This window comes from Meleagris gallopavo, chromosome 4, assembly GCF_000146605.3.
Source record: "Meleagris gallopavo isolate NT-WF06-2002-E0010 breed Aviagen turkey brand Nicholas breeding stock chromosome 4, Turkey_5.1, whole genome shotgun sequence".
Taxonomy (NCBI): domain Eukaryota; kingdom Metazoa; phylum Chordata; class Aves; order Galliformes; family Phasianidae; genus Meleagris; species Meleagris gallopavo.
Genome location: NC_015014.2, coordinates 22,681,451 through 22,697,953, shown reverse-complemented (window position 1 = coordinate 22,697,953; position 16,503 = coordinate 22,681,451). Strand labels below are relative to the sequence as shown.

Sequence of the window (16,503 nt, the reverse complement as noted above, 5' to 3'; positions counted from 1 at the left end):
TCTTTCTAAATGTTTTTTGAAGAAGTGTTTTGATCATCCATTGCACTGAGTGACAGCACCACACATTGCTACAGGTTTATGGATAGAGTGGCTGTATGGAGGAAAAGGATCTGGAGATATCAGTCAGCAACCAGCTGACCAGGAGCCAGCCATATGCCTAGGTGGCCGAGTAGACTAATGATATCCTGGCTTGAATTAGAAATAACAGTACAAGAGTAGTGTGTTTAGTTTTGGGCCTCTCACTGCAAGATGGACATTAAAGCCCTCTAGCATGTCCAAAGAGGGGCTGTGAAGGATCTGGAGCACAGGTCTTATAAGTAGCAGCTGAAGGAACTGGGATTGTTCAGTCTGGAGAAGAGGAGGCTTGGGAAAGAACTTATTACTCTCTGCAAACTCCCTTAAAGGCAGTCATAATGAGGAGGAGATCAGCCTCTTTTCCCGGGTAACAGAGGATGAAAGGTAATGGCCTTAAGTTGTGCCACAGAATGTTCAGGTTGGAGAATAGAAAAAATTTCTTGGAAAGAGTGATGAGGTATTGGAACAAGCTTCCCAGCGAGCGATGAAGTCACAGTCCCTGGAGACTTTCAGAAAGTGGCACTTAGGTGTGGCGCTTAGGAACGTGGTTTAGTGGACATGGGTTGAGAGTTGGAGTAGACTGTCTTAGAGGTCTTTTCCAACTTTAATGATTCTATGATTCACAGTGTATGTAAGGATAAACTGTTTCTCTCTTCCACTATGGAGGAAGAGATGGTATCAGAGGAAACTAGTAGGTGTCAGATTCAAAAGGCACTACCAGTGATGTTTTTTTCAATTAAGTAGCAGACTTATCCAGCCTAGGAAGTCCCAAAGGCTGGAGGAGCATTGGAAGTTGAACTACTGACTTCTGTGTTCTTAGTCTTTTACATCTATTTTTTGAGATACGAAATTGAACTAGAAAATTGTGCAATCTGACTTGGTGCCACTATTTTCACAACATTTCATGTGTTTCATGAATCTGAAATCTTGTGTGGTGCTGTATCATCAACATCCTCCCCAGAACTTGTCAGAATGTTAGCAGTTTTGTTTCTGAAATTAGTCAGAAGGGAGAATTTACCAAATAAGTATGTCTTGCTTCACTGCATAAAAATTTATTCTCCTTAGGACTGAGAAATTTAAATGTTCTTGTATGATAATATATTAGGTTCATGGGAAGTATGTGACTTCTGCTTTGAGCTTTTTGTCTTGTCACTTAGAATAATGGGTCTGACTTAACTTGGCAGCTAAGGTTCATTGTTATACTAAATAAAAGGTCAGTCTTTTTATTAGGCTCTAACTTACTTTATTAGTCCCTAAGGAAGCCATTAGTGTGGAACAGCCACAAGTCAGTGCTTTCTCTTCATGGCAAATTTTCCAGCTTCCCTCTGTCAAATTCTTAAGTGAAAATATATCAGTCAGGAAGCCTCATTGTTCAAATGCAGACAATTCACTGAAATGACTAAGGAACTGCAAATGAGATTATTATTTTTTTTTCATCTGTTCATTTACTTAAATACATCCTAAAGCTAATTATTTCCTTGGAAGACCTATTAGGGTCAAAAGTTCTGTTCATTGAATAGTGAGAGATATCTCTGAAATTATGTCTTAAAGTTGTTTAAAGTGGATAAACTGTGTGATTCTCAAAGATGTTGGCATATCAATTTTCCACATTCTAAAAGGGATAGTACTCTAACTTTTAAAATAATCTTGTATGCTGAAACAGTTCTTGATGTTTTGTCATAATTATTGATTGAGTTACAGTTGGCAATACAAAAGTTCTATGGTAATTATATTCCTTTGAAAGACCAAAAAGCAGAGAAAAAAATGTGTAATTAGAACAAGCAGTGTAGTTTCTACATTCTTAAAACTGTGTATGCCAAAATGGACATCTAACACAGTTGTTTATTTTTCTGATTTCAAATAATAAGAATGAAAAGATACAGCGGGGTGTTCTGCTAAATTACTGCTGGACTATTTAAGATATTTTGGCTCTTAAAGTTTCTGCTACTCTGAAGCTGCCCTGGAGTCTGTCCCTTGGTGATGAATGTGTGCGGGTAATGTCCCAGTGGAATGAAGTGTGTTCTGTTTCATCACATCTATGATTGCTATCTATATTTTTATTAGCCTGCTGGATTTTGAATGCTATTCAATATAAAATTCAATTCATATCCTAGAACTACTTATGCAGGTGGTGAGAGACAAAGGCTTTCTTAGCCACACTTAGAACTACTGCATTTGTTCTGAGCTCAAATAACACAGTTCACAAGGCATTCTTTATAGTTACTCATTGCAATTTAAAAGGAGTAAGCCCCTATAGAGAATGCAACTTCTCTCCAAAGAATAAACAAAGGAGGTCTGAAGCACCCTTTATGTTCCTGAAAATGAAACCCAAAGTACCTAAATCCAACAAAGCCATTCAGAAATGTCCACATCACAGCAGCAGCAGAAAAATTTTTATATCAGAGCCGTGAGGGACTGCCATCCATTACTGTCCTCACAAGGCCTCCTCTGGGACCTCCCACACCCTGCTCAATTCAGTCAGTCCTTATCTATCACAGTTATGGGCCTGGGGATGCCCCAGCTGCCCTGGCCATGAGGTTTAGCCTTACCAGCCCCGTGGCCCACATCCTACACAGCACTCTGATGCGTAGGGAGGCCCGAATTCATTAATGATCTACAATGAGTGTCTCAAGTTCCCTCTGAGTGATCTGCCCTTGAGGGTTCAGCCAATATTAATAAGTAGTAAATATTCACAATTTGGAAAAAAAAATAAATGAGTATGAGTTTTGCAACTTGTTTTAAAATTCCTTAAATGTGAGACAGTGAAATTAATTTCCTCAAATTTGTGACTTTGTTTCCAAGTTGAAATATGGAACATCACTGTCAATACTTCTTAGACCTTTGAGACATCCTGCAGAGACATTGGGTGGGGTGGAGATAGTGCTTTTAGAGCAACGAGTTACGGTAATGCATGATCTTTTGATTGCTTATTTGGAAAACAAACAAGCAATCTTTGCCTATAATGTGCTAAAAACAATAGGTTCTAAAAACATTATGTTCTAAAAATCAATAAAGATTTTATTAAGAGAACTTTTGTCTCTGAAGTACTGGCTTGCAGCCTGGCTTAAGCTACTTCAGGGTGTTGTGGGCAAAACAGATATCTAAGCTCTGTTCTAAGCTGTGTTTGGGGTGTGAATTCCTTCAAACTGATATGGAGTGACTATTTTAGTTTCTTGTGATTCGAAGAGATTCTCAGAAAAAAAAAAAAATATATATATATATATAAAAAATATTATGTATATAAGATGGCTTAATTTATCCTGAAAATTGCTTTTATAGTATTCTAACCATAAGAGGTCAATGGTTTATGTTGCATACTTTGTCAGTTAACAGTTCTGCAGACTTCACTGAGACTGAATAACGTACTTCAGGTAGGTATGGTATTCAGTTGTTACTCTAATAACTTAATAACCTGCAGTGGACAGTATATCTACAAAGCAATGGGTACTTGGTTCACTATATCACTGACTTAGACAAGATTCCAAAGTCAGGAGAAATTGGTGGACAATTGTCAAACATATATTTTTTGAACTCCATTGTTACATTTTTCTGATGGTTGGAGCAAATTTTAGAAGCCAGTCTTTAGGCAATCAACAGCACAAGGTACATTTGGTGTATTTCCCAACAGCATATTTTCACAGTTCTTTTTTCACTGTGCAAGGCCAGTTAGTACCATCTGTCACATATTCGCGAAACATAGGCCATGAAACAAGGGAATTAAGCTCTTAGAGTAGAAAATGAAGAAACCTTCCTGGTAGAAATGATAACCTTTTCCTACTATAGTTAGTGCTACTTCAGGTCGTGGCAAATTCACTTCATTTTAAAGCTGTGACAACAAGTAGTTAACTAAATGAAATTACTATTCGTAAATCCACTGTTACTATCCTTGGTATTGTATGCGCTGTGGATGCTCCACGGAATCCATCTTACAGATAAAAAATTCTTTTAAAAATACTAAAGCCTCTGGTTTGTATTCTGAAGCATCCGGGTTTGATGCTTGCTGATAACCTTCCTGTCAGTTGGAATGTATTCATGATTCATTAAAAGGGTATTATTTAATAAAAGATGTGTTTGTGCAGCTGCTTTGATTTGAAGAAAAAGAAGAACATTCAAAGAAGCTTTTATATCCCCCTACCATGTTCTCATACTGTTTGAAAACAGAGTTTAGGAAGGTAAATGAATGGATGTTATTCTGATCTTTTGTTTTTCTTCATTTGTGTTGATTTTGCAGTTATCAAAAGTTAAATATTGGTACAACTAAAAATAGCCTTTTTATTATTAATATTGCATTAATATTAATGGCATTCTGTGAAAGGTATTACAATATTTGTAGTAAAGGCTAACTGATATGAAATACAATATTTATAAATATTTGAATTAGATCATGTGATATTTCTGTTTTAGTCATCTACCTGGTATACAATAGTACTGTATGTGTTCATTCTTTTACAGAAGTCTGTTTTTCTACAAATGTGAACGTTTAAACACTCCATACTATCGGAAATGAAAGTTGTAAGGCTCTGTCAGGATTATCAATTGCAAGCTTATGCAATTCTGTTTCATAATATGTTTAGAAACAATAGTTCAAAGACTGGGGAGGTACCAGTAAAAATGTGTTCATTTCATGAAGTAGACTAATAAGTTCGTGAGCACATATGAATGTCAGCAGAATGGTCTTATGTAAATAATATCTAGTCTTTGTGCAAATACAGTCCATTACTTTTAGGCAGGCAAATATATTATTTAATATATATGAATCAGCTTTCTTTCTTAGTTATGTGGAATTTTAGATTGTCTGTAATCACTGTGTGCCTTTTTCAGCAGGCAGTTCATTTTCATCTGATTTTTTTTTTTCCCATCCTAGTTTAGTTTACACAGTTTAAGCATGTGAAATGGAAAACATATATTCCTATGTAATGTACATATCTCTAAATACTTTTCATGTGCTATGTGAATCTAAGATAACCGGTCTTTAAACAGAATGTCTGAAGAGGATAGAATTAACTATTACCAATCCCAATCTGGAGTTTTAGTATCAAGTAATGGCATAGTCTTTATGCTATTACTATTAACTATGTGCAACTCCAAGTTTACATTTATAGTAATGAAATAATAATTCTGCGGTAGGCTTTTGCACTACATCATTATAATACATATTCCTATTGAAAGCTGACTGGAAATTCAGTTACCCACAGTGCACAACACTATCATGTAATTCTGCTGGACATCTGAACTCTGCTGTGCACTAATTCCAATCTATTTTTGGTCTTCTATAGGCAAAGAGGGTTGAAGATTTCTTCTGTAATTATTATTTAAAAAAATATTTTCAAGAAAGCAGTTTTTCCGGAGGGAAGACGGAACAAGCCTAGTTTATCAGAAATAGCATTGAGAGACCACCTAATCCACATAATAGTGGATATTCTTAAATACACTTTCCTATTCCAAGAGTGTTTGTTTTTGCTGCTATTGCACAAACTCTAGTGTTTGTGCAATACTTTACTATTCCATTAGATTGTGAATTCTCTGCTGGTTTTAGAAATGCTCCATAATCTCAGCTCAACTGTCCTGTGCCTGGGAAGGATGCAACCATCACAGTTTTAAAGGAGATTGACTTAAGTTAGAATTCTGCATTTTTATATAGTTGTATACCACAAAAGAATCTGTTAAAAATAGTGGGAACATATGTGATATTATCTGCTGCTGAGAGTAAAAGAACAAAATGCAGAATACAACATCTTGCATCCTATAATACAGTAATCTTTTCATTGTATAATCCCAGCAGTCTGACTTCAGTATGAAGCAAATGTTTGTATGCTTATTTACACAACTTATTTCAGAAATACAGAGCCAGAGTATGGCTCTGTCAACTGTTTTCATTTGTAGTACATTTCTTTTACGATTTAACAAAAAAAAAAAAAACCAACCTTTGGGCCTTCATTGTTCTTATCATTCATATATTTTTCATTCTTTCTCCATTTATCATTTTCCCACAAACTTTAATTGAACACTCTGTACTCTGATATGTTTATTTCCCACCTGTGTTTTAGAAGTTTAGATTCTGTATTAAATTAATCTCTGAAAAATCCCCTATGGAGCTATGCTGACATTTTTTCTGGTCTCATTTTTCTTTTCTCTATATTGAGAATATTTTAGTCTCTTTTCACCTCAAGTATTGTGTTACCTAGAGTTTTTTACTCACTTTGCTGTGTACAATTGTTAATCCCCCTTTTTCCCTGCTGGCTGTATCTTTTCCTTCTGAAGTTTGTCCCTGCTTGTCTCTCCCCTCTTTCTTAACGACACCCCTGTGCTTAGCACCAAAACCTCTTTCCTCAAACCATTTAAGTGAATAGCATCATGAACTTACCTCAATAAATTGTTCCCAGCTGGTGTGCAGGAGAGGCTAAGCACTTTTCAAAACTTCCCTGGGACATGACTTCTGCAAATCCCGTACAAAACTTCTTGCTTACAAATAGCTCTCTATACGTTGTTTATCTAAAACAAACAAACAACAACAACAAAAAACAACCACAAATCAAACACTGCAAAACTGTTTCTGAGATGTTGAGATAGCTTGAGAGAGCAAAAAGCTTTCTCAGTCTCTTAGCAACCTCTGAGGATCTGTCTCTCAGGGGGTGAACGAATCATCATAAAGGCATTTACCATTGATTATTTCCTTGTGATAAGAAAGCAAAATATGAAGAGAAAAAGAAAACAGCAAAGCTGATCTTAACCAGTGGTGATGATTACATTCATTATTCTATGCTAGTCATAAAGAAATTATAATTGTAAATGAGAATTTTTACTGTGATAATCTAACTAGCTTTGTATTTGATAGTGTTGGTGTTGTATTTATCTTTGAATTTATCTTTTACTTTTAATATTGTTATTTTTACTCTTGGGTATAGCTATAATTGCCTGAATTTACTTGCACACTGAGAAATATGGGTGTGGATTGATGGCAATTATCTGCTATTCAACACCTGTCGTATCCAAATGACATTATCTGTATTTGGAGAAGTTATGTTATAAAGTCAGGAAGAGAACTTTGAAGTAGAAATATAAGGGCTGAAAAACTGCTTCCATACAAATATCTGGTATACTGGTGGATTAGACCAACCCAAACCTCTATGATATGTTCAGCATGAAAAGTACACATTGTCCAGATAGAAAAGTTTTCTGGGAAACATGACAATAACATGTCACAGGGAAAACAATATTTTTGTTGTTATTATTTTGGTTGCTGTTGCTGCTAATTGCAAATAATTGTCTGTAATGCAGTCATATTTTAATGGAGTTAAATAAAAATATTCCTAGATAATATGTTGATTGTTCCAAAAGAATATTAATTTTGATAGAAATGTGTATGTTGGTATGTCTTAGGTAAATGTCAATCTTCAGCACTGAAAGTAGAAAGATTACTGTTATTAGACTAATAAAGTTTACATATCTCAGAGTTCCTACAGTTTGTAATTCCTTTTTGGAATAGATAAAAGGTCAAAGGTAAAAGTTCTTTTTGGTTTATCTGTTTGTGTAGTAAATACGTTATTATCTTAGAGCAATACTGATTTACTCCAATGAAACAAGGAGATCTTCAAGCTCAAAGCATTGTTACTTTAAGAAACAGTATTTAGCAGAAGCTAATTTTGAATATTGAAATACATTCAAAACAGGATGAAATAGTTACCAGTCCAATTGTCTGAAAGAGTGTCAAAGAAAATTAATAGCTATTTTATTAAAACACTCTTCCCCAAACTGTGCTATGAATAGACATGATCATCCAGCAATTAATCTTATTGCTTGTTGATTTTTTTTTTCTATCCTTCTATTTGCAAAGCACCACAAAAATGCACAGCAGGGAATCTACAACTTTCATCTCACTCAAAGAGAATATTTTCACTCACCTCTGACTTGTCTGCTGGGATAGTCTACTTTGTACTCAGCTACAGCCTGTTAAGATGTTAGCACTGATGGCTTCCATCAGCAGCTTCAGCTAGTGAAAGAAAGTGTTTTCACTACAGCTATTTTAACATTCATATGGTTGGATAGAATCCAGATTCAGATTAATGAATTAGAAAGTATGCTTAATACGGAATGATTAGTGTCCCAGCAGTAGACAAGTAAATGAAAGATCAACTTGATTTAAATTACAAATTGAAAGATGTCGTGTTTGTATTTGTTAGTATTTCAGAATACAGTGTAATGAGTACCTCGGGTCTGGACCCTACAACAGCCTCTTCCAGACACAGACAATATGTGAAATACATTTTAGATTATTCTGTTAATAATAATAATAATGAAAACTTCTAATTTCAGGATGCTTTTCATTATTAAGTTGTGTTTACATAATTCAACAGCTTATTCGATCCAGCAACCTACATTAATATGTGAAGACGGCACTATCAGTTTGAATTTGTAATCTTAATTCGCTATCTTTTAGCAGAAATGTTTCATGACTGTGAATGTATCGTTATGTAATGTCCTCAGGACTCCTGCATTTAGTGAATAACTATTTAAGACTTCTTATTGTTCCTCCCATTTGGAGTAGCCTCAGTTTTCACCTAATGTATATCTTTCCAGTCCCATCAGAGGTACGGAATTTACCTCTTTAATTTTCTCTCTGCTTCCTTTGCTGCTTAGGCATCTCTTTCCACCCACTCCAGCCTGCACAAGTGTGAGCCCTGTTTGTCCTTCTGCTGTGCCCTTGTCCCCCTTGTCCATTGGCTCCTGTTCATTGCTCCTTCTGCTATTCAGTTACCTCCCTGGCTGCTCTGGTGCTCTGTCTGCAGCATTTGAGACTTTACTGAAACACAGATGGCAATTAATCTCTCTGAGTTCATTCACGGAGAATTAAATTTTATTTTTAGAGAATGTCAATCTCTGTTTTACAAGGCCTATATTTTATTATCTATTATAATTTCATTGGAAGATCAAAGTTTATGTGAAATTTATAGATGCTGTAGAATAATGCCAATAATATCTTCAAAACTACATGCGATTAAAAGGCAATGATTGTAATATATCTTCTTTAAATATAGTGTACTTAGTAGATATATTGCAATACAATTCTCTCTGATATCCTAAAAGGTAGTGAAATTGTTTCACTATTTTTGCTTCTTACTCTTTGCATTATGCAAGATCCATTCTCCTTGCATTAAGTCTGCCTGTTTCATTTCATGTAGCCAGTCTAGCAGAAATTTTTCTTCTTAGTGTGTGATGGGAGCGTATGAGGAATATATATTTGGTTAGTATATATATATATATATATTATATGAATATATATTAGTTAGTATATATATTATATGAATATATATTATATATTTGGTTGGAGTTTATCTCTTTATATTTTCCTTGTAAAAAGATTAATGAAAGCTATTCCTTTGGTTACACATAAGGCTGAGGAAAAAACAGAGTTGGTACCCTACTTGATATGAGCAGCTCAGTGGGAGGCTCAGCACAGATGGTTTAAAGAGCTGTTGCAAGGGCTGTAATAGTCTCTGGACTTTCCAAAAGCCTTAATCCCTTCGGGGCAATGATAGCTTCTAATTTCTACAGCACTGAGCACACTGAGGTCTGTGAGGAGCTGCTGTTGATATAACTCCCACACTTCAGCCACTGGCAGAGCTTGTGCTTTATAAGGTGTATAATGTAGGAGGGGCAGTGTATCCTATGGCATGATCACAAAGTTGTCTGTTGCCTATAATACGTTTATTTTTATCACTAATGGCAAGATAGGCTCAAAAGATCATTTTCCTGTTAAAACAGTGTTATGCTGAGTGAATTACTACAAAATTAGGAAGATGTGATTTTTACAAGATAATCAGTTATTATATCTATTAAAATAAATGTCCTTTTTGCACTACCTAATATTGTATACAGTGCTAGATTTATTTTACCATTGTGAACAGTTTGTGTATCTCTTCCATACAAGTTTCAATTTGCATTATTTTTCGCTTGGCTATGAAATAAAGGGTGATATGGAAAGAAACAAAGAGGACTTTGTTATTTGGATGTAAGAGAGAAAGTATATTCATTTTCATTCCCAGGACACTTCCATCATTGCCCTGCGAAAAATGCTACAACATGCTTATTGCATTAATCTATTACACATTCCATCCCTCACCCTCTCAGCTAGGTCATAAGTTTAGCTGAATTTTTATGAGAATAATGCAAGCTTAAAATAAATTCAGTGATGCTGTTGACACACTGGTACATCTTAAACATCAGCTGTAAATTTGAATCTGACTTTGAGTCTCTTGCAAAAAATTCAAATTCAAAGATATGTTAATGGGCTGTTGAGCCTTGTTATTGTCAACTGTGAATTGAGAGTTCATTTTTGGGTGACAATTAAAAGTGTGAACCTAAAGAAATGTTATTAAATATTCCTTTTCATAATAATAGAGGTACCAACATTGGTGTCCTGAGGGTGGAACTTACTAACACCTGAAACCTACACATTAGCTTCTTCTGAAAACATTTAGGAGACAGTATCTCCTTGCCAGCACTATTGAGTTTGCAGAGAGTGCTGGGCAGGCCAACCACAGCACAGCCCATTGAATCTTTTTAATCACTTCAGTCTTCTGGGGTCTGCATGTTACACTGCAAACCATTGTTTGATTTCTTGACTTTTGGGTTTATAAAATGATGCTTTTAAACTCTACTATAGAAAATCTCTGGATGATCTGTCTTTGTTGCTTTTGTTTGAGAAGCATATCTTTCTGGTTTTAAGCTAGAGACCTCTTCTGAAGATTTTGCTGTTATGTGTCAGACACTTTGATCATTGAAGAATAAGCAGAAAAATAATAATGAGGAGATGATAACAGTGACTGATATTGCAACTTGAGAACTACCTGCATATATAGATTTATTGAAGATTATAACAAAATACCTCATCTCTAATGAAGTGAAACCTCAGTGTTAGGTGCAATGTGTTACTCAGGGGATGTGTAACCTTTTTCTGTTTTTTCTTTGCCATTTAATCTAGATGAAAAATGAAATGAATTTGATGTGATTTTCAAATTTTTCTGACATATTGAGCTCTCTTACCTGCACAAATCAATGTTTAGTTTTTCTTTCAATTAAATGGCCCAATATTTTTATATTGATGCTGTTTTATTCAAAAGTTCACTCTTGTATTCAGCTTCAGCTGTTATAGTATATCAACACTTAAGCTAACTCCAGAGTAGAAACTTTGATGCTGAATCTAATTATCTCACCATGAAATTTCAGAATCAGCTTTAAATAGTTATGCGGATAAGTAACTTTTGTTCTTCCCATACAGGATTGACATCTTCAAGTACGTGATATATGGTGTAGCAGCTGCATTCTTTGTATATGGCATTTTGCTGATGGTGGAGGGATTCTTTACAACTGGTGCCATCAAAGATCTCTATGGGGATTTCAAAATCACCACTTGTGGCAGATGTGTCAGTGCCTGGGTAAGCAGATAAGATTTTGTAGTTTTAGTACAATTTGTATGTTTGTAATGCATTGTGATGTTTTTATTATTTTTTTCTTTAATATTTTCTGATACTTCAATGATTAAAAATCCCAGCAAAGTATAATAGACTATTCAAAATGTTCTCCATGTCAGTTAATCACAAAATAACTAGGAAGAAAGTAATTCTACCATCTGAATGGGAAAGCTTATTGTCTCAGCAAAATAAGTTCTTTGACCAAAAAGACCAAAAGATTATAACGCCTTCAGCTGCACTAGGCAAGAAATACTTTTCTTACTATTTTCACATGTGCTTAGAAATCTTACCCGTTCCAGTTTTGGGACAAGATGAGTTCTCTCATCAGGTTTTGTTTTGTTTCATTTTTAAATGAGAAACAGCCCATTATTTATTCCTACATTATTTCTGGTTTGAAGAGTCAATTCACTTATTACACTGGAAAAGATAGATTAAGAGAATTCTGATTTATACAGGGATTTAATCAGAGGTTTCTCATAGTGAAATTCCTGACTTTTTGGGGCTGGGATCAAAACTCATTTTGCGATCTTAGCACTTTGGCTGTGAATAGTTTTAAAGTCATTAATATTATCTTCTGTGTATTTAGTGCTAAGGAACCTTGTATTTTACTGAGTGAAAGGGGTTTTTCTGCCTTTGAAAATTGTATTGGTTACCTGAATACCTATGTTCTATTTTATTCATGATTCCCAAGTTCTTAAAGTAAAACTTGAAATGTCCAAAGCATCTACCAATTTATTATTATTATTATTATTATTATTATTTTGCAAGGAAAATCATGAAAGCTTCACAAATGCCTTGAAAAAAATACATCTGAGGGGTGTGGACTTATCATTTCATCTTGTCCTTACCGAAGCAGTTATTTCAGAGGCAGCAAAACTGCATCATGATGGCATTTGATTCTTTGTGTAAAAGGAACAGAGTTCAGTGCAGACTCAGGTGGCTTTCCCACCCAAACAGGTGCATCTTATCTAAATGCTAGAAATGAAACTCATTTCTCAAAGTCAGATACCATACGTGGATTTTCAGGTGACAAAACGCTGAGCTGAGAAACAGAGGTCTCAGTTCTTCTGGTTGAATAGAATCTGAGGAACCCAAATACTATTGCCCCTTCATGTTAGAGAACCTTTTGTTCCAGAAAGAAGATGTATTTGTGAGTCTAAACTGCCTTAATCCAATGTTCCATACAGAAAGCATTTAACAAAATTCCTGTCCTGATACATGCTAAATGGTAAATACCTTAAACGGTTTATCTACTGACAAGAAAAGTGATCAAGATGAGCTTCATATGGTGCTCTGACCTTTCAGATTGCATAATTCATAGAATTATTGTTCCAAATGACCTAGAAACTAGCAAAGAAATCTTAGCAAGTTTGGCCAGTTGTACATAGTACGTAGAAGGTAATACTTCTCAGAAGTCTGAATGGTCACATGTTTAGAATCTACCATATGGTTAATGGCCAAATCACTAATTTTCACTGAAAATCCATATCTCTTGATTCAGACTCAAGTTTATGTGTTTTGCAAACATCACTGAAAAGAAATAGAAAGGGAGGAGGAAAATTTTGAGAGTAAGTATATGCATTTTGAGGCAAAGAACTTCCAAATTTCAAATGGACAATGAGAAAGAGATATTTTGAAAACATCAGTGTGTTAGAAAAAATAAATTAATTTAAAACAATCCTATCTGGAAGACTTTAAAATTAGATGGAAAATTCTGTTAGTGTTAAATACCAGATAAGATTTAAAGACTTTTGTCTTGCTTAAAAACATGTGGAATACTGAATGTCAAAGGTGTTATGCAGCCTAATGCTACGAAACCAGCAACATCATAAACAAAATTCAGAAATAAAATATGGAGTATGGTTGGTTTACAAGAAGGTATCAGATAAACTTAAAAATCTTCAGGGAAAACCTATTCATCTGTCATTATAAAGACATATTCTTCAAACTGAGTGTCTCATAGTTAGTGGATTTCAAAATTTCAATTTTTTTTTTAATTTTTCTATTTAATTTCAAAAAATTGGTTAATTAATCTTTATAGTGTATTTGTAATGCAGCTGTGAAAATCTCCTCCCCTACCGCTGCCAATAAATTAATTCACAGTAAATCAGAAAGTTAAACGGTTGTTTTATAGGCTCGTAACTATATTTCAGTTTGTCAGATCACATATAGAATATCAGCCTTGAAAGGCACATCTAACGGAATTTTAGAAAAATACACATTTAAATGAAAAGAGAACAGTAATGATGATCATTGCTTTTAATTTTAGCAAGATGAGTTTTTCATCCATTTAAACTATCCATAAAAGTTAAATGTTAAAAATAAAAAACAAAAACAAAACAAAACAAAAAAAAACAGTTCCTTAAAACAAATGCTTCAAAAGTTTAAATTTCAAGGATTTCATCATTCTCTGGTAACAGTTTTTAAGAATATAGAGAATGTCTCCTTGGTTAGTATTTAGTATGTAAATGAATCACAATTAGGCAAACTTGAGAAGTTATTTTGACTGTTACAGTCTGTCCTGCTATTAAGAGAAATTTGGACCAATATTGTAATATTATTGGCTTTCTTTTTCTCTTGAAGCAGTTGACTTGAATGCCAGCCAAGAAGAATTAACCACAGAACAGTAATAACATAGCATGAAATGTATCCATGTTTCAACAAGAGTCTTGGAGCTGTGCCTAGGAATATAACATGTCAGAGAGAGAGAGAGAGAGGACGAACATGTTTTGTAGAGGCAATAATAAAGACCAACAAGTTAGTGCTAGGAGTAGTGAGTGTAATATTCTAGACCTAGCAGAAAAGTCTTTACAAGTGTGTGTTTTCTTTGATTTGTAGCAAATTTAGTAGTAATGTATGAACATCAGACTCTTTCTTCCAGCAGTGTTGTTTGTAAAACAAGAGAGGTTGAAAAATGTATGTTTCATCATTTACTTCTGTCCAGGAATGGGGCATGAGGTATGAATGTAGGAGATGCTAGTTAGAACAGATCCAAGAATGCAAGAGGAGAGTCCCTTTGGTTGTGATCTACTTATAAATGTCCTTCTTTTATTATGTTTATCTTTCAAACTGGGTGTAAGAAGAGAAAATGAGGATGCCTAGGATGACAAAGGATGATTTGTGACCACTTAAGCACTGATATATCAGTTAGTTTAAAGATATCTGTATGGTGAGGTTATATTAGCAATGAAATAAAATCTATAGGTAGTCCAATTCTAATGTGATGTTATAGAGATAGAACATTTTAGGAAGAAGTTGAGATCTTCCTGTTCATGCTACTGAGTTGCCATCAAAAGAAAACTGCAGATGATAATTTCTGAGTCTGGGAAGAATTTTGGAAGGAATGCCTTAGCTTGTCAACCTGAAAATAAAAACAAAATATTAAGTATGTGTCACAGTAGATAATAAATGTAAATTAGATACAAACAGTGCAAAATGTACTTCTTTTCATAACTCTGTGGTAAAGCTTATGTCAGGGAGTTCATATAAAACAAGAATATGAGTGGTTTGAAACAGATGAAATCACATGGCACCATAAGCTTTTTAAGAGTTAAGTATATTTTCAGGCACTTCTGAATTTATTGCTATATTCCCATATGTATATATATAATAGGTAGCAGAAATTTCTTCATGCAATAAAATGACTAGAGTAACGGTTGGAGTTCACTATTTCCATTTCAATTCATCTTTTTGTAGTAACAGAACTTCTAAACATGATTTTGCAGTGTCTGTCTCCACGGTGACAGTCATAAAATGTTGTTTTAAAAGTACTAAAATATTTATAACAAAACTAAAATAAGAACAGTATTAGAAAGTCAATCAAAGTGCTTTTCATGGGACCAGTATCCATACGTTTTAAAAAGAAAGCAGTAACTGAAATCTTGATCTTATTAAAACAGAAGAGTTTGGTAATATTTTCAATAGAAACAGGATTTTACCCAGCTGTGACTGTCACAAAAGCTGTTCTGCCATATATGTGTTATTTTAGAATGTACAATGAAATCTCTGCTTCCTGATGCTGATCTGTGAAACAGATTTTATCATAAAAGCCTTCGAAAAGGGTTAGTGGCTTGATTACTTTGATGCATCATGATTCAAGACAGCCCTTGTTGCCTATGAAAAGCTTGTAAAATCTGGCAGGAAGGTATTACTAGCCACAGAGCAAGAACTTGGTGCAAGAATTTAACTGCTACATTAAATATCTGTTTTGCTGAAACTATTATCTAGTTAAATGAATTTCTCCATCAATTCCACTTTGTTTTGTATGTTTGCCTTCTTACAGAGACAATTGACATGACCAGAGAACCACATCATCACTATCAATACAATGCACAGAGTAGTAAAGAACAAACTGTGCTACCTCTTTAAGATGTTGTACTGCTATTTCACAAATCTTTGGCTTGTCACATAGCGGAATGCTATTTCAAAGCAGAATGATCCCTTTGAATCTCTGGAGACTAAGTTCTGAATTTAATTCCTGCAGTGAACAGGCTCCTTAAGCATTTCTTACAAGCTGTCTGCAGCAGAGGGTAGATTGTCATAGCATAGAAAAATTATTTTTAAAAATACTTTAGTCCTTCACCTATGGTTTTCAAACAAATATATTTGCATTTTCACCCCATTATAAAAGGAATTTGTAACATTTCCTGTTGCCAGAAAGAAATAACTTGTTGAGCAAGGTTAACTTTTTGGTTTTTACTTCCACTAGATCAGAAATTTTTTTCATGTCCAGATCACAAAGCTTGCCTCACAGATGTCAATAATAGCATCTTCCAGGGATAACTGTTAATTACCATGATTTAACATGATTTTTTTGCATTTCAGTTATTCTGTGAAACGAAGGAAATTTATCTATCTTTTCCCAGTCCTTTGAGTATTATGACAAAAATTGGAGCTACATAACTGACCACTGGCTCCTCAGTCAAAGCTGGCAGGAAGGAAAAAATGAAGTTCTTCT

General features: G+C 34.4%; 1 protein-coding gene across 1 annotated transcript in view; it reads left to right on the top strand.

Annotated features, from left to right (window-relative positions):
* GPM6A (glycoprotein M6A) overlaps positions 1-16,503 on the top strand; it is an 86,180-nt gene that overhangs the window by 53,190 nt on the left and 16,487 nt on the right. Inside the window, exon 6 of the mRNA XM_031553263.1 lies at positions 11,354-11,510. Within this exon, the coding sequence (XP_031409123.1) occupies positions 11,354-11,510 (157 nt within the window). The remainder of the gene's footprint in view (positions 1-11,353; positions 11,511-16,503) is intronic.